General features: G+C 38.2%; 1 protein-coding gene and 1 long non-coding RNA gene across 5 annotated transcripts in view; both read right to left on the bottom strand.

Annotated features, from left to right (window-relative positions):
* Nucleotides 1-436: 436 nt before the first annotated feature.
* LOC112074143 (BOLA class I histocompatibility antigen, alpha chain BL3-7-like) overlaps nucleotides 437-25,750 on the bottom strand; it is a 35,236-nt gene continuing 9,922 nt past the window's right edge. Inside the window, exons 2-7 of one of the 4 annotated variants that reach the window (XM_070440403.1) lie at nucleotides 7,779-8,036; nucleotides 6,202-6,477; nucleotides 5,572-5,871; nucleotides 5,216-5,329; nucleotides 4,919-4,936; nucleotides 437-4,658 (exon numbers count right to left, since the gene is read on the bottom strand). In XM_070440403.1, the coding sequence (XP_070296504.1) occupies nucleotides 4,609-4,658; nucleotides 4,919-4,936; nucleotides 5,216-5,329; nucleotides 5,572-5,871; nucleotides 6,202-6,477; nucleotides 7,779-8,036 (1,016 nt within the window). In that variant the 3' untranslated portion in view covers nucleotides 437-4,608. The remainder of the gene's footprint in view (nucleotides 4,659-4,918; nucleotides 4,937-5,215; nucleotides 5,330-5,571; nucleotides 5,872-6,201; nucleotides 6,478-7,778; nucleotides 8,037-25,750) is intronic. The other 3 variants (XM_024141369.2, XM_070440404.1, XM_070440402.1) reach the window with 3 other exon arrangements.
* Nucleotides 22,587-25,750, bottom strand: part of LOC139025326 (uncharacterized) — a 3,903-nt gene continuing 739 nt past the window's right edge. The window contains exon 2 of the long non-coding RNA XR_011476900.1: nucleotides 22,587-24,616. This is a non-coding gene — a long non-coding RNA (uncharacterized lncRNA). The remainder of the gene's footprint in view (nucleotides 24,617-25,750) is intronic.

Genomic DNA, 25,750 nt, shown 5'->3' with positions numbered 1-25,750 from the left:
GGGCAGTGTGGAGTGCAATAGAGATTGCATCATCTTTAGATCTGTTTGGGCAGTGTGCAAATTGGAGTGGGTCTAGGGTTTCTGGGATAATGGTGTTGATGTGAGCCATTACCAGCCTTTCAAAGCACTTCATGGCTACGGACGTGAGTGCTACGGGTCTGTAGTCATTTAGGCAGGTTGCCTTCGTGTTCTTGGGCACAGGGACTATGGTGGTCTGCTTGAAACATGTTGGTATTACAGACTCAATCAGGGACATGTAGCTAGATGTAGTAGGCTAATGTTAACTAGCTGGATAATCATTGTCCATGCATGAAAGGAAATTAGGCTAGCGAGCAAGCATTTTAGCCAGGTAGACTAGGACAACAAAAACTAAAAGTGTACTGTATGACAGGGTGATAGACCATTTCGTCAAAATGAAAGAGGAGGATGGCATTGGTGTTTCTCTACAAGTAGGGTGTTTTACTTCTACTTATGCACACACACACACACAAACAGAAATCAGTACCATGGACAGCCACATAATGTTTACCATATGTTGATTTGACAAAATTGTTTTTAGAATCTTTTAGTTGTCACTGTATTAGACTAAGCAGAGGTGATTTAATGATGTTGAAGTTGAAATGGTCCTGGAATAGTGGAGGCATCAGCTGTTTCTTTGCAACTTGTTCTAAATCAATTGTTGTTTAGTAGTCTGAAAATGTCAGAAACATTAACTTGATTGACCATGCTGCAGGTCATGTAAGTGTTCGTTACATGCAATATGCTTTATGGACTTCACTGGACAGAGGCTACTTTCTGGTTTTATGGTGAAACAAAGATTTGGTTGAATTTATTCTGCCACTGTGTCTTCTTATTGTCTCGGTCTTAGGCATATATATCACAGTCACATGGCATATGAATCGACAGGTTATAGAGCAAACGACACAATTATCACAACACATAGGTTATAATATGGCTTTTTTCCCTGGCTTGGCTTCCCTGGTGATTTTTTCACGGGGCGGGGGGGGGGGGGGGGGGGTTGGAGGGGTGGATGAAGAGAAAATGAACCAATCAATTTCTATACACTCAAAACAAATGCAAAAAATAAAAGTAAGCAGCATAAAACCACATCAATATCAACAAGTAACTTTGTAGTTACCATCTACTTAACATTTTGGACATAATGCTTATCTAGACTAGCCCTCTCCTGTATTTAACTTCTTGGTCTGCTTCCAAGCCACATTAATGCCTTCATGTCTCTGGGGTGTTAAAATGTATCTGGATGTAAACCAGTGTTTTAGCACTCTGACCGCCTTGTCTCATACAGTGACTGACCATCTCTTTGTGTCTCAGGCTGTACAAACTGAGGAACAAGCAGAGGATCTCAGTGTCTGCAGCCTCTAAGCTGCTGTGTAACATGATGCTGGGATACAGAGGCATGGGCCTCTCCATGGGCAGCATGATCGTTGGCTGGGACAACAAGGTACAGGGTGGGAGGGAGGAGTGGAATCTGTGTGTATGTATGTGTGTGTGTTTATTTGAAAGCCTTGTTTTATAGCCTACATTTTCATCCTCATGGTTCCCAACATTTTTGAGTACCATAACTGATCCACTGCTACAGGAAGGGCATGTTCTGATCCCAGATCAGCCTTCACATCTACAGACACACTATGTTCTCTCTCAACTGATCCCAACATTGCTCCAAAGAAAGACCGTTTCAAACTGCAAACTCAATTGTTTAATCTGAAGGTCTTACATGCCTAAAAATGTTTGTTGCAACTGTTGCAAGTCCTATTCAAACAGCCTAGTCTCATAAAATAAATCATTATTTACATAGTAAATGTATATCCGGGCCACTCAAATTAGTATGATGTTACGTTTGATATGTTTACAGAAGACAAAAGGTTACTTAAGGCAAAAAGATAAGGAGGGTGGTTGGATTGGTGGGTGTATAACGCAAATATCTAGCAACCCAAAGGTTGCGTGTTTAAATCTCACCACAGACAACTTCAGCATTTTAGCTAATTAGCGGCTTTTCAACTACTTTCTACTTTTTAGATACTCTGCAACTTCTTAGCATGTTACCCTAACATTAACCCTTTAATTCTTCTCCTAACCGTACCTTAACCCCTAACCTAGCCAATGTTAGCCAGCTAGCTAATGTTAGCCACAACAAATAGGAATTTGTAACATATACATTCTGCAAATTTCTAACATATGGTACATTTCGCAATTTCGTAACATATATGAATTGGAATTTGGAACATATAATACGAAATGGATGATGGACATCCACAAATGAATACATACCATATAAAACATATCATACTAAATGGAGTGTCTCAGGTTTACATACAGAATAATACAAAATGCTCTGAGACCAGGTTGATTCAAATGTACAGTATATGAGAATCTACTAGTTATTTCCTAGTGCCAGTTATTGGAAAACATTTGTAGGATTGTTTCATATAAACCTTTAATTTTCTCTGTAAAGTGTGATGAGAGTTGTGACTTGACAACTTAGTAAGTTGAAGAGGTTTAGTCAAATGCTTTAGCATACTAAAAGGTCAAATAACAACCTCATAAGCAACAGTTTAAGTAGAAAGTAAAATGCAGTCCTTATTGTTCTTATCCAGCATATCTGCCTCTAACAAACTGTTTCCTGAAACACAAATACATGCCCCCAACCAATCGGATGTGTTCGCCCAGATATCTTTTGGTTGGCAACATACTGTACATTTCCACCTTAATGTAGGAGTTCATTGTACAAATTCTACAAACAAAATGTTTGTGCTATCAAAGGACTTTTACTGTGACATGTTCTAATTAGGAGCTTAAATTAATGGAATGAATTTGCCATAAAACCTGATGTGGCCTATTCTTCCTGTAAAATGTTAATGTTCGCAGTTGATAAATGAGTCACTGTGGATATGAATAGTGTGGCAGTAGTTACATGGTGAGTATACTATAGTTCCCAGTGGGTTATTATAAAGAGAATTACATCCCTTACAGAAACTAGATTCCATAAAATGGGCTACTGTTGATACTGAAGACTATTTTAAAATTAACCAACATTGATGTCAACGGTTGCCAGGCAAGATTCAGGTTTTGATAGCACTGTTCATTTCATCCCTAGAGGGCCAAAGTACTGCTAGTGCTATTTTCTGCCTGGCTGTTTATTGATCAATAAATAGCATTGATTCATTCGTAGGCCAGAGTTCACGCACCTGGTTTTCCAGGTCTGAAAAGAGCACTATATTATATTACTTCTTAAGCCCATTTCGGTTTAGAACATATCTTACTGAAAACATTATTAAAAAAGGCCCAGTATGGCACTTTCCTTCAAATGTGTAGCGCATCAATAAGGTACAAAGTAGAAACAAAACACTTACAATACATGTTCACTTGACATCACCAACTACAAAAGGTACAGTCAAAAATGTGTTATGCCCCATCATAATCAAACGTATCATAAAAATCAAAACAGCTAGAAAAATAAAGCCCCTTTCAGTAAAAGAGAAAAATGAACAAATGGAACAAAATGCACAAATGTGGACAGGCCTTGTCTGGCTTATGGCCATACAATTAAACAAGTTAACAATATGAGCTAAGTTATAACGTCACACAATTACTGTATCTTATACCACCAACACATGTGCTGCTATACTACACAGTCAAACTAAATAATTGAGTGTTTCCAGTTAAAATTAATATATTTTAAAATGTGATTGTTTTGGTGGCTTCAGTTAGAATAACAGAAGTTAAAATCGTAATTTAACATCTCGCAACAATCTAATCCTTTCCAGAAACACATTTTCATGGTGTTTAATGGATTATAACTGTAAGACTGAGATAAGTCTATCACACAGTGGCAATATAACATTTTATAACTCAACAAAATTATAGTACAACACAACTTTTAAAAAGCCAAACCAATGATTAAATGAAAGTAAAAGTGTTCAATGAAAAGTGTTCAATGAAATCACCAAAGAATAATTTTGACAGCGGATTTTTTAAATCACACTGAACAAAAATATTAACACAACGTGTAAAGTTTTGGTCCCATGTTTCATGAGCTGAAATAAAAGATCCCAGAAATGTTCCATATGCACAAACAGCATTTCTCTCAAATGTTGTGTACAATTTGTTTACACCAATTAGTGGGGAGTATTTTTGGTCTGTAATAAAGCCCTTTTGGGGAGAAAAAAATTCAGTCTGATTGGCTGGGCCTGGCTCCCCAGTGGGTGGTTCTATGCCCTCCCAGGCCCACCCCTTCCCAGTCATATGAAATCCATAGATTAGGCCCTAATGAATTTATTTCAAATTGATTAATTTCCTTATATGAACTTTAAAATCAGCAAAATCTTTGAAATTGTTGCGTTTATATTTTTGTTCAGTATATATGGAGTGGGTGTGACTGATATGTGTGTAAGTATACGTATATATGTTATGTTTTTGAGAAGTTTGTTGCTTCCTAAAACACATGAGAATAGAGAGGTTACACACATAAACCCATTCTAAACAGTAGCCGTGTGTTCCATAATGGTAGTGGTTGTTTCTCTAGTTTGGTCATTAATATGAGGACACCTTAAGTGACTTACTCTGATGTTACAGAAGTGCAGAGGTTTATCAAATCTTCTGGGCACCTTTCCCAGAGTTCTCAGAGTCACTGTCTGAAGCTAAAACAGAAATAAAACACCAATGTTAGAAAGAGACTGATTGAAAGATAACGAGTTCAGGTTCATTACCAAGTTCCTAATGCATGGTTCACAGTAAATAAAACTAACTAAGTAGATACATCATTTCACATTAAGTTTGAACCAGCATCAGAATCTACAAGGAAAAGAGACAACCACACTCTAAAATGGATACATTCAAACACAAAACAAAGAAATGTGATCTTTTCAGATCAGTGAACAATATGAACTGAGACACTTACTGCTGGCTGGAATAAAGCCTGAAACAGAGGTAAACATAAAGTTATTATTGACTCTGATAGCTTGCTTTATTTGAATACAAGATAATATAATGTTTGAGATTATGCCGAATCCTTTATTCCTACTGCAGACTTGACATAAAGCCTACGTGACAAGATTCTTTATTTACAACAGATTAAAATCAAACATACTGTACTTCTACCATCACTACTTTACTAATGCTTTTAAACCAGTACTATGACTTGACTACTACTAATTAAATCACTGCTTATAATATTTTTCCTTCTTTCCTCATTCACCTTTCTTACTCCTCTTCTTCCAAATGACGACCCCAACAACAACAACAACAACAACGACCAGGAGGAGAGCCACCACCCCGCCAATGATGGGGACAAAATTGGGGGCTGGGTCACCTGTAATCATCAGAACAGAGCATTCAGACTGTAGTGCAACATAACACATTTCCATCTCAAATTAAATCCAAGCAGCATCCCTATTCACGTAAAAAATATTAATAATTAATGACGTGAATTAGAACATGCAATCAGAAAAGTAGTGCTACTGAGCAGATTGGTGAATTTAGAAACTAGGAATATTGGGCACATTCAGCAAGACGGTTGGGTATAGTGTATATTTGAATCTTTCTCCCTCTTACCCCTGTTGGTCTGGATCTCAGACTCAGTCAGAACCTTGATGAAGTCCTCCTTGATACCAGTGACCTGAACCACACACTGATACTTGTTGTTCTTCCACTCCTCAGGCTTCACTGTGAGGTGGGTGCTTTTCTGGAAGGTTCCATCATCATTTTGGAGAGTCTCTCCATACTCCACATCTTCATGGTGTTCTTGTCCATCTTTTATCCAGACTACCTTGACTCCACTGGGGTAGAAACCTGTAGCGTGGCAGGTCACTGGAGAGGAGGGGGTCTTCTGGAGCAGAGACACTGATGGAGGGACTTGAGGGAGAGTTCAGATATTTCATGGGTTATTTTTTAAATGAGCGCAGACTAAAAGCATCTACATTTATCCAAATTATACCATAAATGATGGTGATTTCTGTAGATAATACAGAATAAGTAAAGATAAAGGATGTTGGTGTTATAGATGATGACACAACAATATAGTGCATTCTGTATCATTAACCAGACATATTTCACTGTTGTTCCAGAACCACTCAATGTTCCTAAGTGACACATCTATAATTATGTAGTACTGGACTTAATTCACAAATCAAAAGATAGATGTCAAGTGTTGCATAAATACAAGTGACATTTCTGGATGTTTACCTGTCATCAGAGTTCTCTTCCCATTGACCACCTGCTTCTTCAGGCACTTATCGCAGGTCTGGGTGAAGTAGATCTCCCAGAATACCAGTCTACTGGCGTCACTGTTCCACTTATCCTGCATGAAATCAGCTTGCTGTTTAACAGCTTTCCAAGCTAAATCATTCATGTCGTACTCAAGGAAGTCCTCCCCATTATAACCCAGCTCTCCAAAACTATCTGTCTTTCCAGTCTCATTATCCCGTGAGCAGCCATACATGTACTGGAGAACGTGGACTCCTGAAAGAGAGAAAGAGGGTCAGCAACATTGTGTAATCTGTTCTCCAGATTCAGTCTGCCAGTGGGATCTCTATCATAATGTATTAGTTGTTCAACCAGACTGGAATAAAACAGAGAGATCAGACCTCTACAGTGTGATGATGATGTCACACCTTCACCACAGAGACAGAGAAGTGATGAGGAGACTCAGAGTGTGGATCTATTCTACACCAGCTGATGTTGGCTTGGTTCTATCTACTGTGTTGAAGATACACATTGTGTTCAGTACAGTAGTGTTATTCTAACTTATGCATGTTGTGTAGTTTTCAGTGAGGTGTGTAAATGAATAAAACACTGTTGATAAATGAAGACTGTCCTCTAGTGATGATGTCAGAGATAGAGGAAGTGAGAGAGGATCCTCTGTTCAGTCAGGAACAACAGGAGAGAGAGATGGAGAGACTAACATGAGGAAGATTATCTCTCAATAATGTGAGCATGCTGGAGCTATATGTGTGTGTGTGTGTGTGTGTGTGTGTGTGTGAGTGTGTGTAGAGTTCTCCTGAGATGCCTGATCAGCTCCAGCAGCAGAGCCAACAGGGAGTCACTGGGCACTATGGTCCATTAGAGCAGAGAAGACCAAACATATCATCATCACTATCATGTTCTGCTTCTCTGCTTCTCTCTACTGTCCAATCAGATAAAAGAGACACTCAGACTGAGGAGACTACAGCTCTACTGCGGGGGACAGAGGGGAGCACAAAGCTCGGCAGTGTGGATAACACACACACCATGAAAGCTCCACAGAGCAGACTGGAGGGACTGACTGAGGGACTGACTGACATATTAAACTTACACATGTATTCCAAGCAGAGTTCTGACATTCACCAACCTGCCATTCATGTAATTGGAGACTGACCTTAACAATGACATACTGTACGTMCATAAAGATACTCATAGTTTGATGCCATTTACAGTAGTGGTTTGGTCATCATCATACTTACAGAGTACACAGTAGTTTTAAAATGAATGCTGTGCTGGTGTCCAGGAGCAACAAGTGGGACCATACATACAGTAAACATAAGCAGAGAAACAAAGGAGTCCATGCTAGATGCTTTCTAATACTGAAGTCAGCTAATGATGCTGTGTGATAAGTGTGTGAAGGAAACAGAAACCGGAAGGAGGGGCAGATCTGTACATGCCTGATATTCTAGATTCTAGTGATACATTCTCTAATCCTGATATATTCATGTCTCCTAGAATAAGGGATTTTGACAGTTTACACAAACACAACTGATCAGATGTGGTTAAGATGAAGGACTTACCTCCAATTTGGTTAAAACGCTGCTTTAGAGTATGAACTTCAACTTTGAATGACTGCTGGGAATCAAAGAATTTCTCTCTCTCGCTCTCCCAGTACTGTGTGTCTGTCTGCTTCACCCAGTCCTGTTCTGGCACCACTTTCTGGATGTTGCTGTCATAGTGAACCATCTGAATATCATCCACCTTCCCCACAACCACAAACTCTGGGAAGTTGGGAATGTCCGAAGATGCGGTGTAGAAATGCAACAGGGAGTGAATCGCTTGAAGAAAGAAAGTAAATGTTAATGTTGAATTCTGAACAGATAATCGTTTTTCTAAGTCATGTAGGCTGAACAGAGGTTTACATTTTCTCTATATTCACATTCTAGTTTCTCCACACTACTGATTAATAGACTGGTTGTTTATTAAATATTACTTTGAACATTTCTAAGACAGGATGTAACCCCTAGATATTACACATATTGTGTATCAGACATGGAGAACCAAGAATGTTTTATCAAGAGAATGATCTGGAACCAGTGTCTGATATATAGATGGACACACTGAACACTAAGAACAGTATTGTGAAATGGAACTGTGATATTCCTAGACAGATATTTCAGTGGATTTATTATATGTGATAAACACAAGTGAAAACATTGCATTCCTTCCAAATGTACATGATATGGTCCCATGTGGCTTAGTTGGTAGAGCATGGTGCTTTCCACGCCTGGGTTTTAGGTTGGAATCCCACCGGGGACCAATACAAAAACGTGAGTGCATACTGCTGCTGTAAGTCGCTCTGGATAAGATGTCTGATAAATAATGTAAGTTCATTGATAATAAGAAGCCCAAGACCACTATCACTGTAAGACTGATAGATAAGATGACACTACTTTTTAGCACATCTACATTTGACCTTGTTCTGTATTCATCCCCTGATAGGGACTACCAAGTGGTTTATACTATCTGATTCAGTTCAAACTCAGCTAAAGGTAATATGGCATCAAAATAGACTTTTATGACAGTTTATAAGTGGATTATATTTAAATAAGGAGAGAAAAATCCCCAAAACACACATTTACAATTTCTTGGCTTTGGAAGGAATAACACTGCAGAGTCCAGGTACAAAACATGTCATTGTTCACAGTCCTCTGGGGTGTTGCTGGCATCATATTCAGAGAGGAAGGTAAATGGTCAATTCTGTTTCTCAAAGGTGGCAGAATTGACTTTTTAGCCTCTTTTATGAATGTCAGTAGCGCCGCAGTGTTGTTACTGAGCAAGCTATAGGCCGATGTGAGTAAGACTTTTAAACAGGTTAACACTCAATGGGCCAGACGGAATACAAAAGGTACATTCTCAGAGCATACACAGGCCAGCTGGCAAGCGTCTTCAGACATTTTCAACCTCTCCTTGTCCCAGTCTGTAATCCCAACTTGTTTCAAGCTGACCACAATTGTTCCTGTTCCCAAGAACTCCAAGGTAACCTGCCTAAATGACTATCATCCCGTAGCACTCACATCTGTAAACATGAAGCGCTTTGAAAGGCTGGTCATCAGTACATCACTGGGGCCGAGCTCCCTGCCAACCAGGTTCTAACCTGCTATATTTATTATCCTAACATACTATGAAAAAGTCATAGCTGTATCAAAGTGCTGTGTTTTTAGGGAATCTCTTCAACGTGCTTCTACACCTGCATTGCTTGCTGTTTTATGGGTTTTAGGCTGGGTTTCCGTACAGCACTTCGAGATATTAGCTGATGTACGAAGGGCTATATAAAATAAACTTGATTTGATCTATTGACAGGGCTGTATCTGGAACTGCATGTTGAAGATAGGAGATTGTGTGTGGTCTATTCATTCTAGAGGTTGACCGATTATGATTTTTCAACGCCGATACCGATTATTGGAGGACCCAAAAAAGCCGATACCGATTAAATTGGCCGGTTTTTATATATATAATATATATATAATATATATAATAATGACAAATACAACAATACTAAATGAACACTTAATTTAACTTAATATAATACATCAATAAAATCAATTTAGTCTCAAATAAATAATGAAACATGCTCAATTTGGTTTAAATAATGCAAAACACAGTGTTGGAGAAGAAAGTAAAAGTGCAATATGTGCCATGTAAAAAAGCTAACGTTTAAGTTCCTTGCTCAGAACATGAGGACATATGAAAGCTGGTGGTTCCTTTTAACATGAGTCTTCAATATTCCCAGTTAAGAAGTTTTAGGTTGTAGTTATTATAGGACTATTTCTCTCTATACCATTTGTATTTCATATACCTTTGACTATTGGATGTTCTAATAGGTACTTTAGTATTGCCAGCCTAATCTCGGGAGTTGATAGGCTTGAAGTCATAAACAGCGCAATGCTTGAAGCATTGCAAAGAGCTGCTGGCAAACCCAGTAAAGTGCTGTTTGAATGAATGCTTACGAGCCTGCTGCTGCCTACCACCGCTCAGTCAGACTGCTCTACCAAATCATAGACTTCATTATAATAAACACACAGAAATACGAGCCTTAGGTCATTGATATGGTCAAATCCGGAAACTATCATTTTGAAAACAAAACATTTATTCTTTCAGTGAAATACAGAACCGTTCCGTATTTTATCTAACGGGTTGCATCCATAAGTCTAGATATTCCTGTTACATTGCACAACCTTCAGTGTTATGTCATAATTACGTAGAATTCTGGCAAATTAGTTCGCAACGAGCCAGGCGGCCCAAACTGTTGCATATACCCTGACTCTGCATGCAATTAACGCAAGAGAAGTGACACAATTTTCCTAGTTTAATATTGCCTGCTAACCTGAATTTCTGTTAACTAAATATGCATGTTTAAAAAATATATACTTCTTCATATTGATTTTAAGAAAGGCATTGATGTTTATGGTTAGGTACATTCGTGCAACGATTGTGCTTTTTTCGCAAATGCGCTTTTGTTAAATCATCCCCCGTTTGGCGAAGTTGGCTGTCTTTGTTAGGAAGAAATAGTCTTCACACAGTTCACAACGAGCCAGGCGGCCCAAACTGCTGCATATACCCTGACTCTGTTGCACAGAACGCAAGAGAAGTGACACAACTTCACAAGTTAAAAGAAATTCATGTTAGCAGGCAATATTAACGAAATATGCAGGTTTAAAAATATATACTTGAGTATTGATTTTAAGAAAGGAGTTGATGTTTATGGTTAGGTACACATTGGTGCAACAACAGTACTTTTTTCACGAATGCGCTTGTTAAATCACCCATTTGGCAAAGTAGGCTGTGATTCAATGATAAATTAACAGGCACCGCATCAATTATATGCAACGCAGGACAAGCTAGATAAACTAGTAATATCGTCAACCATGTGTAGTTAACTAGTGATTATGTTAAGATTGATTCTTTTTTTTGTTTTTTAAATAAGATACGTTTAATGCTAGCTAGCACCTTACCGTGGCTCCTTGCTTCACTCGCATAACAGGTAGTCGGCCTCCCAATCAGTCTCCTCGTGGAGTGCAATGTAATCGGCCATGATCGGAGTCCAAAAATGCTGATTACCGATTGTTATGAAAACGTGAAATCGCCCCTAATTAAATTGGCCATTCCGATTAAACGGTGGACCTCTAATTCATTCTATACTATTCTATACTATTCCTATTCTATCTGACAGTCATATTTGATCTACACAATATATTTCTACCTGAACATTTTGTAAATATCCATTCCCCTGAATGGCCGTTGCCCCAAATGTACATAATCAAGTCAAACCAATTATATTGGTATATATTGAGTAATTCAAAGCCATTTTCAAACACCAAATTGGATGCATAGCATAAATAACTTTGAACTTCTTTGTCCATCTGAGCACTAGTGTTTTTGTTTCAAACACACTATACCACTCGGGCTCCGGGCTGTATCACAACCGGCTGTGTTCGGGAATCCCATAGTTGCCCAGCGTCGTCCGGGTTAGTGGACTGTTTGGCTGGGGTAGGCTGTCATTGTAAAATAAGAATTTGTTCTTAACCCATTTGCCAAGTTAAATAAAAAGGTTAAATATTATTTATTATTAAAAATATAAAAAAATTATACCATCTTAAATACCAAAGGGATAATTTACTCAGAATACAAACTACACTGAAAAATATATATAAAACGCAACATGTAAAGTGTTGATCATTACTAGGGATGCACAATATATCTTGTTTGAGTCCAGTAGGTCACATGACCAAGGAGCTATTTAAAATTAGAAAGTTTGAAAAATTCATATAAAAAAATGTGTGAGATGATAATGGACAAACTAAAGGGTGTGCAATGTGTAGGGCCACTGAGTGGACATTCTGAACCTTGTTTGAGTCCAGTAGGTCACATGACCAAGGAGCTATTGAAATGTAACATTTTGAAAAATGTATGTAAAATCATTTGAAATTAAAATGGATAAACTAAAGGGTGTGCAATATAGAACGATAGTCACTGGACATTCTGAATCTTTTTTGAGTCAAGTAGGTCACATGACCAAGGAGCTATTGAAATTTGAATGTAAAAAAAGTTTGTACTTCGTTTATGCTCCCTAACTAACTCAACTAGGAATACAAAATGCTGCTCACATTTCCACATTTATTAGCTTTGGAAAGCAAATTATTGTCCAAATCGTGAAAATAAGACCCGTGCAATGTTTTCCAACATGACACTGATTTGGAGTCTGTGGCTCAAGTGGTTTGAAAGCTATTGAAGTTTGAAAGCGCAAGTATCCGTCAAATATCCAACTTGAAACTGTCTTTACCTCAGTCCTTTGATAAACATTTCCTGCAATTCTACTACACTTTATATTACTAAAGACATTAGCAGAATCTTCTTTAATACGATGGTAGCCTAGGCCGACTCTACTGACAACAATAAAAACGACATTGTCTTGAATGCGACCATGTAGTCTAGGCCTATGTAAATGAGCCCAGGCAAAAAGGGATCCAGCTTTTATCAAATTAATATCAAAATATTTTTTTTTGCATTTTAGCTAAGACTTACCCTTTTCCTATCCATAACCTAATTCTATTAACCTGCTGCCTAAATTCTCATCTGCTACTAAATGTCAAATATATGATGTTAATTTGATAAAAGCTGGATCCCTTCTAGCCATGACCATGAAATTGTACAATGAGGTCCATATAGCTTGGAGGACATTATTGTCCAAAAAAACTCCAATGATTATCATACATTCATATGATAACCAAATGATAATTTGTTGAGAACTTTATTCATAAGAGGATGGAAAATGTTACATTACAGCCTAGGACAAAGGCCTTAACGGGATAGTTAACACAGCAGGTTGTCTAATTGGTTGTTCCAGCCCAACAATAGAGGTAATATTTATGACACTAAAACACCTGAATTAAACACAACCAAACAATTAAACTATCAAAGTGTCACCAACAAAAAAGGTAAACAATAGGCCTATAGAAAATGGCATTCATTTTTCACAAGTAAATAGCACTTTTCAGTAGTGCTTAAAGCATGCCTTTCCATGAGCTCAGCATTTATTTTTAAACTCGAATCAATGAGCCCAATTAGTCCTCCGTGATAACAAAATCGTAATCAACAGAATAGGGCCAGCTAATAAGTCCTTCGTTTTGGGGTAATGCCTAGGTAAAACAATTTGGCAAACTTATACTTCCATATTTCAAAGTCCTATTCTTGAAGATTCTGATAGACTGGTTTTTAATGTAAAGATATAATTTAATCTTATTATTATATGTAGTAGAAAGCGATGGGTTAGAAGATTACATAACCAACCCATAAAGTAAAATTTAACATTCATATATGGCCAGCTATGTAAACTTTAACATTGATTTATCCTGCAATAGATGTCTTTCAGTTGGTAACATACATTTTGTCTTCTTCTAATGCCTCTTAARGGGAAAGTAATCTAAAAGTAACGGAATGTAATCAGATTACGTTACTGAGTCTGGGTAATCCAAAAGTTAAGTTACTGATTATAAATTTGGACAGGTAACTAGTAACTGTAACAGATTACATTTAGAAAGTGACCTACCCAACCCTGATTAAGAAGAACCAGTTCTTTCCCTTCTGACTAACAGGAAACCGTTGGTCTCAGCTGTCAGCTCTTGGCTGTGTCCCAAGAACATAATGGGACATATTTATGCTACACACACACACACAGAACAGTTACAACAGGAATATACTAATGCACGCACAATTCCATGTCATATGATCTAGTTTCTTTAACAATCTCAACCTTAATGCCTAAGAAACTAGGCTTCAGGAAACATTTTCTAGTACACAAGCATCAGTAAGGTTTAACAGAAATTTCCCTCACAACTATCACATCTACATTAACTTTTCTAAACTGGCAACCAGTCACTTGAAGAATAGTTTTTAAAAGTGTATCGAAATCCATGTAGGTTTGAAGAATACAAGCTACAACAATTGATCACACGCATATTCGGACTGGATTAGTTTTACTGGGGAGGTCGGTAAATGTAATTATCTGCACAATTGAAAGGGTGAAATGAGAAACGTCATTGTTTGCTAAATGATCGACTTTGATATCAAACTAAAGGGGATTATAGATTGAATGACCATTCACTGTTTGTATTCTTTCATGATTTATGATAAATAGTTAAGAGCCTAAATGACTCACGGGTGATTACTATTGACTTCTCAATGAACTGGATTGTTGAATTCCCTAATTATGTTAATAATGAATGATTGTTATGATTTGATCTTTGTGATTTATGAATTTGATTGGATACATGTTATTTTGTTTCCTTTGTTATGCAGCACAGACTACCCAGTAAATATACCACTTTATGGTTAAAGGAATTCCTGCCTCAGTCTCATCCATTCCTCTGTCACCTGACACGTGACCACCTTGTTACCTTCCATGTCAGGTCATCCTACCTGTCCAGCTACCCACACAGATTACACTAATCTTTCAACACCACATCTGAATTTTTAGTCACGTCCGAACTTCCATGTCAGTAATTATACCAGGCAGGAGAGTACAATTCCAACCAGAATAACCAACTCACAAGGTCCTTGAAATCCCGTGTTTTGGAGAGAAATGTCTGAATTTGACAGGTGTTGCTCGCGGTTTGAGCAAAAAAAACATTACCTGATTGGATAAATTGAATGAAGTGGTGCCATAAGCTATATATGAATGCCTACATGTACTGATTCAACTTTCACAGTAAATGTTTATGGTTTATTATGTAAATACGGGCATTTGAATGTTAAAGGTTTTGAAAATGGAACCTCTGTGAAACGGCTTTTTATCTATCTGAATATTTTCACTAGTGGCTGAGACATTGTCATTTTGCTATGTTTTTGGGGAAGAAACATTGTTTGCATCCATGAGCTAGCTACTTTGTTTTTAAATGACCAGCACTATAGGTGCCGCGAGACAACTTTACCAGCATCATAGCACACGTATCGATGAATCGTTGTGACATATGAAACACGAGTGATTGTGTAATCAATGTGTAATAACTACATAATTTTAAAAAAATAACACAGTTAATTATTATGTGACGTGCAGTCATATTCAGGTCCTGATTGGTCAACAAGCTTATTTGACGACGCTGGGCCAATTGTCCGCTGCCCTATGGGACTCCCAATCACCGGGATGTGATACAGCCAGGATTCAAACCAGGGACCGTAGTGATGCCTCTTGACTGAGATGCAGTGCCTTAGACCGCTGCATCCGTGTGTGTTAACTATTTAACTGTACTAGAATGCTTAAAAGGCCGCTAAAGTTGTAAATATCGGTTATCGGGATCTGTTTTTTTTGTCAAGGAAAATATGGATATCGGTGTTGGCCAAAAATGTCATATCGGTGCATCACTAATCATTACACAGGTGCACCTTGTGCTAGTGTCAATAAAAGGCCAATCTAAAAATGCACAGATGTCTCAAGCTTTGAGGGAGTGTCCAATGGGCATGCTGACTGCAGGACTGTCCACCAGAATGTGCCAGATCATTTATTCTAATTTCTCTACATAAGCTGCCTCCAACGTTGTATTACAGAATTGGCAGTACATTTTTTACATTTACATTTGAGTCATTTAGCAGAGCTCTTATCCGAGCGACTTACAGTAGAGTGCAACATTTTTACATACTGAGACAAGATATCCCTACCGCCAAACCCTCCCTAACCCGACGACGCTATGCCATTGGCGTCCCCACGGATCTCCGGTTGCGCCGGCTGCGACAGAGCCGGGCGCGCACCAGAGACTCTGGGGCGCAGCTACGCGCGATGCAGTGCCCTAGACCACTGCGCCACCCGGGAGACAGTACGTCCAACATGCTGAAACACAGATGTGGCGGAGGATGAGTGCACGACAATGGGCCTCAGGATCTCGTCACGGTATTTCTGTATTCAAATTGCTATCATTAAATGCAATGGTGTTTGTTGTCCGTAGCTTATGTCTGCCCATACCATAACTCCACCAACACCATGGGCACTCTGTTCACAAGGTCAGCAAACCGCTCCCCCACACGACACATGATGATCTGTGGTTGTGAGGCCAGTTGGACATACTGCCAAATCTCTAACATCTTAGGGATTGTTTTGTGCCAAAACTGCACATTTTAAAATTGGCCTTTTATTCCCTTCAGCACACTTTTCGTCGCCTAGCTGACTTCCGAACTGACCGCTTTTGTTGCTTATGCCTGGAGCCGGCCCTGGCGGTGCAGACAAAATATTAGACACATTGTCATATAATGCCTAGAGGGAAAGTTTCACAAATCATATTGAATCAGAAAAATGTTGCTATTTAAAGCTGCAACATAAACTTTTTGTCAACCTAACGAAACTCATAGAAATGTGTGTTTTAGATCTGTCATTCTTCATTGAAAGCAAGTCTAAAGACAGAATTGCCAGGGAGTCGCACACCACAACAATCATGGATCAGGATGCGCACATTTGGTTTTCCTACAAAAAAATGACCCTACTGAGCATTCTAGAGCTTGTCCCGACTACGTGCAGTGTATAATGTGTGGTTCACTATCACACCAGTAGAGTGGGATGCTAGTACAGAGCGGAGAGCTTCACTGAGGTGGTCATCCTCATGCACAGAATTTCATACGATACACCAGGTAATAATGATGATCTATATATATCAAACTGTCCCATACAGCACCAGGCAAATTGTGTTCTAATAGAATTAAATTGGTTTTGAATTGTTGCAGTGACCTGGATAGAGGTTGTATGAATTGTTCAAATCCCAGAGCTGACAAGTAAAAATAAACTGTCATTCTGCCCCTGAACAAGGCAGTCAACCACTGCTCCCTGGTACTGTCAATTGAGAATAAGATTTCTCTTAACTGACTTGCCTAGTTAAATAAACATTTCTCTAGCTGCTCTTTAAAATACTGTCATTAAATATTTCAGAGGCGTTTTATCACTGCCCATGTGTAGTTTATTCCCTGTCATTGGTCCGGACCTCAGCCGAGCTGTGCTCACATTAGTAATAAAGCGCACCGTGGCACACGTGGAAAGAACAAGGACCACCCTTTTTGGACGAAACCACGCGTATGGTGTTTGGTGAGCACCCGAGCGCGGAGTGTTCCCAACTGTCCAAAACGAACCGAACTAAATGTTAAACGCACCAGAATTCGGAAAATAATCGCACCCAATATTAGTGTGAAAACCCCATAAGAAACGTAGATAGGTTCTAGGTGCGATATTTCTATGCTTTACAGCTAAAGATTGTTTTTGCGTCATTGACTTTCGGTTTTGGTTGTACACCAGTTTCAAACAGATGAAGTAGAAATATTTTTGGTTATAGAAAATATATTTCACAGCGGTTTAGATGGTACAATGATTCTCTATACATAAACGTTACTTGCTTGTTATGCCACAAACTAAAATTGGGTGAACTATTCGAATATTGTAAACCAGGAAATGGCGTAGCGTTAGCGATTTCTGCATTGTCATTTTAATTATAATTGTTTTATTATTATATTATCTTTTATCTTGATTCGGAAGATAAAGCTTGTAAAAGTTTGTAAAAGTAGAAAAGCCTAATTTGACGATAATAAGTAAATGCATAGGCCTATAGGCCTTATAACAGCTACGTTAAATAGTCCAGTAAGAAAAAAAAGATATCTTCTAAATCTATAATACATAAAAACGTTATACTTACCACCAAAGCCTCGTAAAGGTGGCCTATCCCAGGAACATGAGATAAAAACCCTCATGTTGACTTGGTCTGTCAAATCTGATGTTACCGATGTGGTGTTGTCACTCCCGATGTCCCGACTGGGGTGTCCTGAACAAATGACTGAATATAACGTTGTTGAGCCAATGAGAATTTAGACAGCTCAAGCTCAGTAAAATCTGGGTGGAACCAAGCACCAGAGGTTGAAACTAAAGGGCCTAAATTGTATCAATTCTGATTGGGCCTGGAGCGGGGGGGTGAGATACGTTAACTAAATGTAGGGTTAGTCATTGCCAACTACTAAGATAGTGTTCCCTACAGGGTTGAGTGCATTCAGTTACCGATATAGGAGGCATATAATGACCAACGTAAGCCTTTTCTTTGGTATTTTCATTGACTAGGCTCTATATATATATATATAACATATACCAGGGGGATAACAAATTTGATACACTGCCGATGGCAGGTTTTCCTACTTACAAAGCATGTAGAGGTCTGTATTTTTATCATAGGTACACTTCAACTGTGAGAGACGGAATCTAAAACAAAAAATCCAGAAAATCACATTGAATGATTTTTAAGTAATTCATTTGCATTTTATCTAACACCGAACCCAAACCGAGTGCGCATTGTGCATACATTATTATTTTGTCCCCCCACACCAAACGCGATCAAGACACGCAGGTTAAATATCAAAACAAACTCTGAACCAATTACATTAATTTGGGACAGGTCAAAAAGCATTAAACATTTATGGCAATTTAGCTAGCTTGTACTTACTAGCTAATTTGTCCTATTTAACTAGCTTGCTGTTAAATTTGTCCTGGGATATAAACATTTAGTTGTTATTTTACCTGAAATGCACAAGGTCCTCTACTCCAACAATTAATCCACACATAAAACGGTCAACCGAATCGTTTCTAGTCATCTCTCCTCCTTCCAGGATTTTTCTTCTCTTGACTTTATATTGCGATTGGCAACTTTCAATAATTGGTGCATTACCGCCACCGATGGGCGCTCAAGATGGGTGGCATGAAGAGGTGTAACAAATTTTAGGGTTTTCTCACAAAGTTAATAGTTTAATACTGCAGTTGCAATTTGTTTTTTTTTACAAAAAATGATATCTAACCATACAATGTAGCTATTTGAATAATTTGTATATACACAAATATTTTTTAGTGACCGGGATTGCACAATAAAGTCGGGACTTATTTCCATTGTTAGCCCTATTTCACATAAAAAAATATACAATTACATAGATAAGTACCTTTATAGAGATAGAGACAAAAAAATGCTCAACCTTCAGATGAATATGAGGGGAGTTTAAGTACAATTCTTACAAGCTTGTTAGGATGGTATCTTATTCTTTAGATGTTTTGGGCTGCGTGGGAACCATGATGTGCAGGCATAATCAAAGTAACACTGGACTAGCACACTTGCCAGAGTCTTTTGGTGTTCTATAGCTAGGTTTCATCCAGTTAGTGACAGATTTTCATGTGAATATTCTAACTTCATAAAAAACAATATGCCATTTCAGAGTTTCCTTTCGGAAGATTTGGTGCCGGACAACATGACAGGTTAGATTTGAATTTAACGGACATTTGAGAAATTTATACATCCATCTTATTAAGATCAATAAAATCATCCATATGCGTCATCAATAAAAAGAGGGAGTTTGGCCAAATGACCCACATTTACTTGTCCTTAAAAATACCTATAACAAATTACAAAAAACTAATCCTTGTGTTTTGATGTGTAGCATATGCAAAACTTGTACCCTATTTCTTAGGGGGTAGGCTAAATTCCAACCACAATTAATTGATAAAGGTATACCAATTAAAACAAATCACCCCAAAAAATGTATCCAATTAAAATAAACAAAATTTCTTTATGTGGAAAAATTGGCTAAAATTAGAATCAGGGCACACACCAAACAGGTGCAGATTATTATAAATCAATAAGAAAGTAACTTGGGAGGATCCAGCCTTACATAAAATAAGAAAACTTGGTCTGGTTTGGTCTAACCATTATGCCAAGATCAAAAGACCTATCAAAGGCCCTCAGAAAAAGATAATTGATGCCCGTGAGTCTGAGAGGGGTTACAAATCCATTTCCAAGAAATTCGAAGTATCATTCCCCTGTCCGACAGATCATCTACAAATGGAGAAAATTCCAGACCACTGGCAGTCTAGCTAGGACAGGTCATCCTACCAAATTCAGCCCAAGAGCTGACGAAAGATACTTATAGAAGTCTCTAAGAACCCCAGGGTAACATCAAGGGATCTACAGGCCTCTCTGGCCACAATCAATGTCGAAGTGCATGAGTCAACTGTCAGAAAGAGACTGCATAAACCTACATGGGAGCAAGGGCGTCTATTCATGGATGCCAAGGGAAGCCAATCTACCCAACATTTTTTACCAATAAATTAAAAAAATATATATTTTGTCTCTCTTTGTTTCATAATTTTCCTTAAATTCACAAGAGGCTAAATTATTCATCACAGGAGAAAGCATCCGATGTACTCATTATGCAATGAAAGGTTTATGTGAGACTGGCAGCATTACAAGTGTTACCAGTTTGGAGTTTGTACTATGAGTTTTAAAAAATCCCCACATACTGTACTTGTGAAAATAGTACATAAGCAATTAAAAAACAAACAAATAAAGCCATATTCCACTGAAAATTCTTGGGCCAAATCCTGACTTGAGATATCCACTAGTAAGTCAAACCTGAGTACATCATGACATGAATTCACGTCAATAGAGGATTGCTGAGAAAGTTGACGTTGGTGTTTCAAAGACACCCAGAGAGATTCACCTGTTTGATTAGTGAGAGAGAAACCTCATGTCTTTTGGAGCAGAGTTGTTGGAGGAGTTTAAACCAACATCAGAGTCTACAAGAAAGAGACAAAACCACAGTCTAAAATGGATACAGTCAAATATAATATATCCAAAGTCAGATGATAAATGGTGAACAACTATAAAATTAAGTGTTTTCTTCCAGTATCAGTATTCACTTTAGAATAGCAAACAACCTAACAGCAACAAGCACCAAAGGTCATGCACACAAGTGTGCACATCAGGACAAGTCAAAACATTACTATGACCAGCATGCAAAAAACCTGGCTGTAATATAACAAGGCCAAGCTGTCAGAGTGCTCCTGTCACCTCATATGAAGTGGAAGTATGGGGCCGAAAGTATCGAAGGACCTGGAACGACATACGCCCAGTTCAGAAGAGCACAGGGCACAGGAGGGCCACATGGGAAGACTGTGAATATYCTCTGGATAGTGTGGGCAGGAGACAGGTAAGACCCCACCAGRGCAGTTATCTCTGCCGACCGTGCCTCCACAAATTCAGGAGGATGTGGAGGAGTGGCCCTGAGGATCCAAGAGGTGCCCAATATGCTACCAGCGTGTCACACCAGGACAAGGGCTAACATAAAACCGCCCCTGCAGTACGGGGACTATGTCCCTTAAGAGATGGACAATAACATTAAAAATACAAATAAAACTCAAATGTAATCTATTAATTTACTGTTGTAGTATTTCTACTAGGTCTGGCCAGATAGAACATTTCGTTTTCTGCCTGAGTGTAGTGCTGTTTACTGCAATTTTCTGGATTATTTTGTGACCAGAACCAAATGTAAATATTTTACTCAACTAGAGATTGAAATAAATTGTGTTTCTTTAARAAGGTGTGCTTGGCRTCAATGGACTGTTTCCTCACCTTATTCTCCTGGTGGTTATTCATGGTTGTTGGTTATTTACCAGGTAACAACAAGTGAAAACRAAACAAGGACTGAAGCAATAGACTCCTTATTTTACTCAACTAAAGATTGTTTCTTTAAAAATATTGTCCTGGCTGACATGAAAAATACATTAAAACCTCTTAAGGATCTCTACAGATCGGTGTCCCACCCATGGGACGGTTGAGCTAACGTAGGCTAATGTGATTAGCATGAGGTTGTAAGTAACAAGAACATTTCCCAGGACATAGACTTATATGATATTGGCAGAAAGCTTAATTTCTTGTTAATCTAACTGCACTGTCCAATTTACAGTAGCTATTATAGTGAAAGAATACCATGCTATTGTYTGAGGAGAGTGCACAGTAATGAACTTGAAAAGTTCATTAATTAATAAACCAATTATGCACATTTGGGCAGTCTTGATACAACATTTTGAACAGAAATGTAATGGTTCATTGGATCAGTCTAAAACTTTGCACATACACTGCTGCAATCTAGTGGCCAAAATCTAAATCACACATGGGCTGGATTAATACATTATGGCCTTTCTCTTGTATTTCAAAGATGATGGTACAAGAAAAATGTTCATTTTCTCAGCTTGATAAATGAGTCACTGTGGAGATGAATAGTGTGGCAGTAGTTACATGGGAAGTATTCTACAGTTCCCAGTGGGTTATTATAAAGAGAATTACATCCCTTACAGAAACTACATTCCATAAAATAGTCTTCAGCATCAACAGTAGCCTAACATGTATGTCATCGGTGGCCAGGCAGGATTCAGGTTTTGATAGCACTGTTCATTTCATCTCTAGAGGGCCAAAGTACTGCTAGTGCTATTTTCTGCCTGGCTGTTTATGATTATGTTTAGAGGACAAAAGAGACAGTGCAGAGATTRTCCCTTTAATTTAAGAAGCATTTTATTCAAACATTTACATTCGGCTTTTAGTAGTCTCAAGAGCAATTCGTGTTAAGTGCCTTGCTCAAAGGCAGATTTCGCACCTAGTCGGCTCTGCAGCCAAGAGTGCAGTATAACTGCAGTGTACTTAAAAAAAAAATACTAAATACAGTGTAACTGCAGTCACAGTGCAATATAACTGCAGTTCAACTGTTCTGCAATTACTGCATCCAAAATCCCAGTCAACTGCAGTTGCAGTGTTAAAAAATACTTAAGGCTGGGATTCAAACCAGCAACCTTTAAGTTACTTGCGCAACGCTCTTAACCACTAGGCGACCTGCCGCCCCATCAACTTCATACAGGTCATCAAAATATATACCGTACGAATAGAGTTGCACTCCATTTTGCCCTCAGAACAGCCTCAATTCGTCAGGGCATGAACTCTGGCCCATGTTGATTCCAACACGTCCTACAGTTGTGTTAAGTTGGCTGGATGTCCTTTGGGTGGTGGACCATTCTTGATACACACGGGAAACTGTTGAGCATAAAAAACCCAGCATCATTGCAGTTCTTGATACACTAGCCAGTGCGCCTGGCACCTACTACCATACCCCGTTCTAAGGCACTTAAATATGTTGTCCATTCACCCTCTGAATGGCACACATACACAATCCCGCTCTCAATAATCCATGTCTAGAAATCCTTATTTAACCTGTCTCCTCCTCTTCATCTACACAGATTGAAGTGGATTTAACAGGTGACATCAGTAAGGGATCATAGCTTTCACCTGGATTCACCTGGTCAGTCTCATGAAAAGAGTAGTATATTATTATTTCTTAAGCTCATATACAAACAAATTGTTTCAATTCAACTCTTTTGCTGTTTAGAACATATCTTACTGAAAACATTATTAAAAAAGGCCCAGTATGGCACTTTCCTTCAAATGTGTATTGCATCAATAAGGTACAAAGTAGAAACACTTACAATACATGTTCACTTTCCATCAACTACAGAAGGTACAGTCAAAAACAGTGTYATGCCCCATCATAATCAAACACATCATCAAATCCGCTAGAAAAATAACGCCACTGTCGGTAAGAGAAAAATGTACAAACGGAACATATGGACAGGCCTTGTCTGGCTTATAGCCATGCAATTAATGTTAGTGTGAGCAAAGTTATAACACCACCTGCGCTGCTAAACATTCAAACAAAATAGAGTTTTTCCCAGTTTAAATTAATATATTTTAAATGTGATTGTTTTGTTGGCTTCAGTTATAATAACAGAAGTTCAAATCTTAAATTTAACATCTCACCACAATCTAATGCTTCCCAGAAACACACTTTCATGGTGTTCCATTGATAATAACTGTAAGACTGAGATAAGTCTATCACAGTGGCATTATAACATTTTATAATTTTAAAAATGACAGTACAGCACAACTTAAAAAGCCAAACCAAGGATTAAATTAAAGTAAAACTGTTCACCAAAGAATATTTTTGAAACCAGATATTTTTTTTATATATATACTTAACATAAATATAAATGCAACATGTAAAGTGTTGGTCCCATGTTTCATGAGCTGAAATAAAATATTGCAGAAATGTTCCTTAACCACAAAATATTATTTCTCTCAAATATTGTGCTCAATTTGTTTACCCCCATTAGTGGGGAGTATTTTTGTTCAGTAATTAAGCCCTTTTGTGGGGAAAAATTAATTCTGACTGGCTGGGCCTGGCTCCCCTGTAAGTGGTTCTATGCCCTCCCAGGCCCACCCCTTCCCAGTTATGTGAAATCTATAAAATCAGGCCCTAATGAATTTATTTCAAATTGACCAATTTCCTTACATGAACTATAATTCTGCAAAATCTTTGAAATGGTTGTATTTATATTTTTGTTCAGTATATATGGAGTGGGTGTGACTGATGTGTGTGTAAGTATACATATTTTTGTTAGTATACGTATATATGTTATGTTTTTGAGAAGTTCAGCATTTGTTGTTTTTATTTCGTTGCTGTCCTCGTCAGCGGCTTCCTAAAACACATAAGAGAGGTTACACACATACAGTGGCAAGAAAAAGTATGTGAACCCTTTGGAATTACCTGGATTTCTGCATGAATTGATCAAATTTGATCTGATCTTCATCTAAGTCACAAAAATAGACAAACACAGTGTGCTTAAACGAATAAAACACACAAATTATTGTATTTTTCTTGTCTATATTGAATACATAATTTAAACATTCACAGTGTAGGTTGGAAAAGTATGTGAACCCCAAGGCTAATGACTTCTCCAAAAGCTATTTGGAGTCAGGAGTCAGCTAACCTGGAGTCCAATCAATGAGACTGGAGATGTTGGTTAGAGTTGCCTTGCCCTATAAAATACACAAACTTTGACTTTGCTATTCACAAGAAGCATTGCCTGATGTGAACCATGCTTCGAACAAGAGATCTCAGAAAACCTAAGATTAAGAATTGTTACCTTGCATAAAGCTGGAAAGGGTTACAAAGATGACTGCAAGAGCACAGCGCAGAATGCTCAATGAGGTTAAGAAGAATCCTAGTGTCAGCTAAAGACTTACAGAAATCTCTGGAACATGCTAACATCTCTGTTGATGAGTCTACGATATGTGAAACACTAAACAAGAATGGTGTTCATGGGAGGACACCACAGAAGAAGCCACTGCTGTCCAAAAAAAACCATTGCTGTAACCATCTGCCAATTGAAGCTCAACAGAAGTTGGGTGATGCAACAGGACAACGACCCAAAACACAGAAGTAAATCAACAATAGAATGGAATCAACAGAAGAAAATACACCTTCTGGAGTGGCCCAGTCAGAGTCCTGACCTCAACCCGATTGAGATGCTGTGGCATGACCTCAAGAGAGCAGTTCACACCAGACATCCCAAGAGTATTTCTGAACTAAAACAGTTTTGTAAAGAGGAATGGTCCAAAATTCCTCCTGACCGTTGTGCAGGTCTGATCTGTAACTACAGAAAACATTTGGTTGAGATTATTGCTGCCAAAGGAGGATCAACCGGTTAAAGGGTTCACATACTTTCCCCACCCTGGACTGTGAATGTTTACACGGGATGTTCAATAACAGACATGAAAACATATAATTGTTTGTGTGTTATTAGTTTAAGCAGACTGTGTTTGTCTATTGT

The sequence above is a fragment of the Salvelinus sp. IW2-2015 genome, unplaced genomic scaffold (assembly GCF_002910315.2).
Source record: "Salvelinus sp. IW2-2015 unplaced genomic scaffold, ASM291031v2 Un_scaffold2509, whole genome shotgun sequence".
NCBI lineage: Eukaryota > Metazoa > Chordata > Actinopteri > Salmoniformes > Salmonidae > Salvelinus > Salvelinus sp. IW2-2015.
The sequence above is the reverse complement of the archived record's forward strand: the minus strand, read 5'-3'. Positions and strand labels throughout refer to the sequence as shown.